This window comes from Arachis duranensis, chromosome 2 (genome assembly GCF_000817695.3).
Source record: "Arachis duranensis cultivar V14167 chromosome 2, aradu.V14167.gnm2.J7QH, whole genome shotgun sequence".
Lineage (NCBI taxonomy): Eukaryota > Viridiplantae > Streptophyta > Magnoliopsida > Fabales > Fabaceae > Arachis > Arachis duranensis.
In genome coordinates this window covers 1,126,059-1,133,712 of record NC_029773.3, presented here as the reverse complement: position 1 = coordinate 1,133,712, position 7,654 = coordinate 1,126,059, and the positions used below count along the sequence as shown (strand labels likewise).

At 29.8% G+C, this 7,654-nt stretch overlaps 1 protein-coding gene across 2 annotated transcripts in view; it reads right to left on the bottom strand.

Annotated features, from left to right (window-relative positions):
* LOC107472677 (2-alkenal reductase (NADP(+)-dependent)) overlaps window positions 1-4,702 on the bottom strand; it is a 15,350-nt gene extending 10,648 nt beyond the window's left edge. Inside the window, exons 1-5 of one of the 2 annotated variants that reach the window (XM_016092181.3) lie at window positions 4,402-4,702; window positions 2,886-3,063; window positions 2,130-2,296; window positions 1,159-1,241; window positions 343-1,063 (exon numbers count right to left, since the gene is read on the bottom strand). In XM_016092181.3, the coding sequence (XP_015947667.1) occupies window positions 685-1,063; window positions 1,159-1,241; window positions 2,130-2,296; window positions 2,886-3,063; window positions 4,402-4,626 (1,032 nt within the window). In that variant the 5' untranslated portion in view covers window positions 4,627-4,702 and the 3' untranslated portion in view covers window positions 343-684. Of the gene's footprint in view, window positions 1-342; window positions 1,064-1,158; window positions 1,242-2,129; window positions 2,297-2,885; window positions 3,064-4,401 lie in introns of those variants that run through there. The other variant, XM_052257155.1, reaches the window with a different exon arrangement.
* Between the last annotated feature and the right edge of the window lie 2,952 nt (window positions 4,703-7,654).

Genomic DNA, 7,654 nt, shown 5'->3' with positions numbered 1-7,654 from the left:
CAGAGTAAAAAAAAAAGTCCATTAAAAAAAATTAGGTATTTTTTTTTTTTTACATAATTGATTATCTATACTATCCTCGTATTTTTTGAAAGCAATAGTGGAATACACGTTTAATGCATATATTGGTTAATAATAGTTAAAGCTTGTCAAACAAAAAGAAAAAAATAAAACATCTAATTTAAAAAAAAAAAACAAACCATGCTGTTTGTCCAAAAACATACCATGGAGCATTATTAAAGAAAAAACATTTTTTTTTTAAAATGTTCGGTAAAGCCATGTTGTTATGGATAAAAGTCTTCTCCTAAACTCAAAAGGCAATGTGAAAATCTAAGGGAGTTAACATCATCTTTAACAGCAGATTATATTAACAAAAACTATATTAAATACACTCGGCAGTATTTAAGAAAATTAGACTAACGACTTACAACACTAAGCCAACATATTAAGTATTAACCAATGTTGATGGCTTACTTGTAACTGAAACATGGATCCTTTTTCTCTCTTTCACCAATTTACAGCCCTACTCAACACTCCATAAAGCATCCACTATGTTTGGAAATCAGTGTTTTTTCTGTCATATCGGAACCAAAGGGTAAAAGCAATTGGAAAGTTTTGCTATAGAACAAATGAAAACACTCACCCATATATACTAAACACCAAATGGAAGAAAATAAAACTACACATTCATTCACGAGCAAGAACAATCACTTGTTTTCCAACATTGCGACCGCTAAAAAGGCCAACCAAAGCCGGAGGAGCATTTTCAAGGCCCTCGACTATGTCTTCCACATAAACAATCTTCCCTTCTTTAATTTTCGGCACGACGTACTCCAAGAACTTGGGATATAACTGATAGTAATCAGCAACATTAAAGCCTTGCATACGAATCCGCTTGAATATGAGATTCGCCAGATTTGTTACACCTTCATGTTGAGCAAGATTGTACTGCGAGACCATTCCACATACGACTATTCGGCCATGGACTCTCATATTTAGCAGCACAGCATCAAGTGTCTTCCCCCCAACATTCTCAAAGTAAATGTCAATGCCTTCAGGGAAGTACCTGATTTGTAAAATGATAAGAACCAATATTCACTAGTATGTAGTTTTAAAAAGGAAACTTAACTCCATGGCAGTTCAAATTTTTATATCACAAACCTTTTCAATGCGCCATTGAGGTCTGGCTCTTCTTTGTAGTTAAAAGCATCATCAAATCCTAATTTATTCTTCAATAAATCCACCTGGTTGTAAAAACACAAGAACTCAGGTAAAAGAATAACTAGGTAACTTTTCTTTGTGATCAAATTTAAAATGAACGGATTTCATGTCATGCCAATCAAATGCTTTATAACATCATAAATGAGGGGTTGGATGCTTAATGGGATTATGTGCAAAAAAATTGGAAGTATTAACAAACATAAATGACAATATGTTCATTTGACTAAGATGACTATATATTAGATGTCTTGGGAGTTTCAACACATGTCAAAGTTATCATATACAAGAGTTTACGTAATTCGTAGAGCTTAAGTAAACTTGAGTCATAAAACTCAAGTTAACACTACAGTTTGATAACCTTGAGATATATAGTTACTTACAAAAGCTTGGAAATTGGCAACAGTTTTCTGCATGATAATCATGCTATTACAAAAATAGCATAATAACCCAAATTAGTTCCTCAAAATAATTTAGTCAACTACTTTAGTCCCCACCCTTTTACTCTGTTAAACAAATCAGTCCAAACATTAGATTATTCCATTAGAGGCTAACAAAGCTCGCTTGAGTGGGGATTGATTTGAAAATAAATTTTAGAGACTTTAATGTCTTTTTTCAATAATAATGGGGACTGATTTGACAAAACTTTATAGCCTCTAACATGAGAATTTGACATGAAAACTGATTTATCAAATGAAGTAAAAGGTTGGGGACTGATATGTCTAATGAAGTCAACGTCTGGGATTTGGTAATTAAAATTTGTTGGGAGACTAAAAATTCTGTGGAGGCTTATTTGGAATATTACTTTACCAAACAAAAGTACTTAGAATAGAATAAATATGGAGAATAAGGGGATTCACCACATATCAAGACATATATATATATATATATAACAAGAGAAATAAAATGAATACCTTGTCTTTACTTCCAGCACTTCCAATGACATAACAACCAGTGAATTTAGCAAATTGTCCAACAAGTTGACCAACTGCACCAGAGGCAGCAGAAACAAAAACTTTCTCTCCTTTCTTAGGAAGCCCAACTTCAAAGAAACCAGCATAGGCAGTCATTCCTGGCATACCTGCATTCATTGAGTCAAAATTAAAGAATGTCTAAACAAACAATAATCCCAAGAAGTATAAGCAAGTAACATCCATAATCTTGCAAAATAACTGGTCTGGTTTTAGAACCTTGAAAACTAATCATTCAAGTATAATTTCCTCTATAACATAGCTTGTCAGACAAATGCTCTATAATGAATAAGGGTTATTCCGGCCATATAACCTTCACTCCCCCAATCCCATCTCTAATTTAAAACACAGGAGACTTGTCTCTCCTAGTTGAAAATGACAAATCCATCCATAAATATTCCCAATTTCTCACAATTATATGACACTGAAAATGACAAATCCATCCCTCACCAATCCCCTGATTACTAGAAAAGTTTGTCCCACTCCATTTAGAAAATAGAGACATATTAGTCCTCCTGTACATGTTCAGATTTTGTAAGGTAGGACAAATGTATCACCGTTTCTGAATAATACTTACAAACAAATGATTCATTTATCGCATGAAATTGCCATAATAAGGTTACAGTTGAGAATTATACCGACATCAAAGTGCTTATTTCACAAGAATTAATTAGACCCAAAGTTGTTGAAGAAACATACCAAGAAGTCCAGTATAGTATGAAAGTGGGACATCGGTGTGCTTGATTTTGAAAAGTATTAGAGATGCCGGGACCAAACTGTACTCTTCCCATTTGGTAAACCCCCACACCAAATCACCCTTCTTGTAATCCGGGTGTGCAGATTCCAGGACTTTAGCCACACCATATCCTGTTAATGGCTGAAATAATGAAACAGTTACTGAAATAGAATCATCAACACAGCAGATTGCTACATGAATTGCTTCTCAGATCAAACTGCAAAACCAATTATTGGGAGTTTCGCAAAGTACAAACACCATTAAACCATTTTTCATTTCTACACTCATCCAAAGAAAACTTATAGAATTGATTCTTTTTTCACCCATTGTTTCCCATGTTGTTTGAAAAGCATCCTGTTATAAGGTAAATTGAGGCTCTATAAGTTGAAGATTATAATCAATAATGAATTTCTAATTTCAAATTTCTCAATTCTGCATTCCCATGGTACAACAATTATACAGAATACGAAAAGTTCTATTAATTCAATTGGATTGAGTGTACAGTCTAATATCAAGAAGAACACAATAGCTACAAAGTTCCATGATTATAAGGAAAACTAACACATTTGACTTCCTAACAAACAAATGCTGTTTGAATTTTATCCTAATCCTAATGCTTTTTCCACGGGGTATCCCATTTTTTTAAAAGATGGTTGATACAGTTGGTAAAATCAAACTCATACTCCACAAGGACACAAGTTCAATTCCTGCCACAAATGTGAGGACTATTTTGGCGTATGATCTAAAAGTAACTATATAAGTGCTCAAAGAACCCAGAGGTATATCATCACCACTCACTATTCACTATAATGCTCAAAATACTTGAGTTCCACATTTTTAATTTTTTTTACTACCAATCCCTCTTGCTTGTACAGAAAAAATCAGCCACCAAATTAGCCACTCATATAGCATACATGTTGAAATACAAAAGATATATCGAAAATGTGTATAAATACAGCGTCTGATTTTTTTGTACACACGTATCATTTTTTATAAATTATCAAGACTCTGACACTGATAAGTGATAAATGATAAGTGATAAAAACATGCAGTGGCCCCAGTGATGTTTGTTATTTAAACATAACATCAAAGAGTGCGTAACCTTTACTCAACTTTCAAATATGTGACAAAAAGTAGAAAGTTCCAAACATGCAGCACTTTTTTTTTTCTGGTTTTCCAAAACCTAATTACTCCCAACCTCCCAAGTTAATAGCTCAGGTGAACATGCAGCACTAATCTAATAATATCATAAAAAAATTGGCAGCTAATAATCCTACACAACTCTCAATTTTACCATCAATTCCTTATTTTCGGTTCCTCAATTAATATCCAAATGATTCAAGCGCGACAATGGAAAAGCAGCTCAAAGCTATATAAAATTGTAGATGTTAAGTTAAATGAGATAATTAGGGTTATTTTTTTACATTAAACAGAATTTTCGAAGCAAAAAGAAAAAGAAATTAAAAAAAAAAAACTTACAGAGCCAGGGGCATATGTACGGAAGCCTTCAGGGCCTTCCATCTTGCTCATGAGGATTCGCATATACGGATCACATGAGAGGTAGAGGTTCTTGAGAAGGACCTCGTTGGAACCTTCCGGAAGCTTCAGTGAGATGGTGCCTTCAACTATGTCCATGTCTGATTCCTTAGGGAAACCAGTTACGTAATCCTTCAGAACCACTTGCTTGTTCTTCACTTCCGCCATTCTTACGTTCTTGCTGCTCTGTTTCTCAGATCAATATTCAGTGTGTGTTTTTATTTTATTGTTAGACTCGTGTGTGTCCCCCTTCAGAATTGAGGTGCCGGCTTCAGCGAAAATTTATAGGGGAAACCACTGCATGCTTTTTTATATATATTTTTCGCACGCTATTTTCCGGTCTAATGGATGAATCATCGCGTCAATAAAATATTATTATTTTTTATTAATATTTAATCAATAATAATTTATGGGCTAATTTTTTTAAATATGCAAATTCTGTGTGTGTTGTGCATGGGTATAGAGATAGGTGGTGCTAGACATGAATGTAGGATATTTTTTTTGAACCATAAAGTGAAGAAATCGGACGGTGCGATTTCTTTGTTAAAAAAATTTTGATGGTCCGATTTGTGTGGAAGAAAAAATCGAAGGATCCGATTTGTATTTTTAAATTTTTTTATTTTGAAAACAAAAATCGGATGGTCCGATTTTAATATTAAATTTTTTTTAATTGTTTAAAATATAAATCGGACGGTCCGATTTGTGTAATGCAATTTTTTTTATTTTTTAAATACAAATCGAACGGTCCGATTTACTATTAACACCACAATTGCGTAAAGCACCCATACATTCCATAACTGTATCCTACACCATTTTTCCTTCTATATCTAAATTAAAAAGTGTAATTTATGCTTATATTTATAAATATTTTATAATAAAAATATATAATTTATATTTATTAAAATTTTATACATATAAATTAATATAATTTATATTTATATTTATATTTATATAATTTATACACATAAATTAATAAAATTATAATTTAATATTTATACTGATTAAATAATAATAAAAAAATTAAAAAATTATTATTAATTAATGAATTAATTACTCTAGAACCAACCTAAATTAATTCGCTGCATGCTATTTTGTTCCAAAATATTCGAGATCATTTTATTGAAAAGCAGATTTTTTCTATATTTAATATATAATTTAAATTTTTGACAAATTCAATTACGAAATGATGACTTGTTTTCTTTTAAATCACTGGAATTTGCTGGTTAGACCGGTTTGTATACTGAAGAATATAGGACGAGTATAATTTTTTTCCAACAACAATTATTAGTTAGAAACAATATAGTATTTTTCAATAACAATTATTCTATATCACTTGAATCTTCCATTAATAATTAACGAGGATATAGTCAAATAAGTTCTTAAAAAATATTGGATCGGATGTTTTTTATTTTTAAAAGAATTTATTGCGTTAAAATTTTTGAATTTACAATAACAAACTATATAGGTTTTTCCGTTAATTAAATGTTATTTTTACTTAAATAAATAAGTTATTCAAAATATGATAAAAAATTGATATATCTTTATTTGATAAATTTTAAGAATCTTAACATAATAATTTTTTTTGAAACAAAAACATTGAATATAAAATTTTTTAAAAATTTATTTGTGTATACTAATAATTAAAAATATTGATTATATTTTAATATGTGTAAGCATGAGCATATGGAACACGGGAAGAGGAGTGTTAATTATAATTTATATCATGTACTTTGCACATGGATGTAACACAACCTATATTCCCCTACTATTATATTAAAAAATGTGAAACACAAGTAAAAAAAAAAATTAATAAAGATATTTGTGAAATAAAATGTAAAAGAAGAAGAGGAAAAACGTTCCATTTGGCATAACTTGGGATTTGGTAAGAGATGCCATGTGTGTCATATTCACTTTGTCATTTGTCACTAATTACTATGGTCTTACTTTCTATTAAACTACTCTTTTATATTCTTTTATATTAGTTCAGGATAACAATAAAAAAATTTTGTGGTCCACAAATTTAGCCCAATAGAATACATAAATTCAGTTCTAATTTTAGTCTTTATTATCTTATCACTTATCTTATTTTTATGTTATTTTTTTATCTTATTTTTATTTTTTACTTTCATAGACAATACACTATATATATTTAGTTTTACCTTTATAATTCAATATACAATTCAATCAATCAACAATTAATAAAAATTATTTTCTTTACTTTTCCTATTCTTTCACAATTCTATCACTTTCAATTTAAAAGTTCCAACCTCTTTTAGTGTTGTGGCTGACAATACTTGATTAAGTAGGTGGAATATTTGTAGATTAAGATACTTGTTTCTAGATGATTGGGCTTTTTTTGTCATCAAATCAAGATCAAATTCAAATTTCAAGCTAAAAACAGTAAAAAAAATTATTTATATTAAAATTATCAATATTTTTTATTGTTAAATTAAAAGATATTATTAAGTAATAAAAAAATATTATGATAAAAATTATGATAATATTATCATAAGTTATGATAATATTAAGACTTCCCTGTAAATCACAAATCACGGCAGTTCAGACTTTCGGTCACTCATCCATCATCCCTGAGGAAAAATTATGATAATATTATCATAAGTTATGATAATATTATCTTCATCAGTCCTCTACAGCTGAAGCAGCCAAAAAATAAAGGATCCAGAAATTCATACCTTATATAGCCCATTTCTCTTTTACATTATTTGTCCAATACTTCACCAAACCCAATATTACAAAAGAAATAGATGCAACAAAATGTCCAAAAACAGTTCAGCACACTAATCATTATAAATATAAAGTATAAAGAAATCGTAACATTCCCATAACCAGTGTGGTAAGAATCAGACCGGACTAGTTAATTCAATCGGACCGGATTAGTTAGTTCAATTAATCTGGTTCAGTAACATGACCATTTAAGAATTAGAACTAGTAAAAACTATTTAAAATTAGTAGAAATCAATAAAAAATTGGTCCAACCAAACCAATTTAAAAAAAATTCCAAAATTATTGAAAATGCGATTTAAATCTAAGTCTTTTTTTGTGTTGTTGCATACTCCCTTACCACTAAATCATGTTACTCCTTATTACTTTATATGCTAATTATTAATTATATAATAAAAACATATAATAATTTTATTAATATTATTTTAATTTTATATTCATTTGTATTTAAATT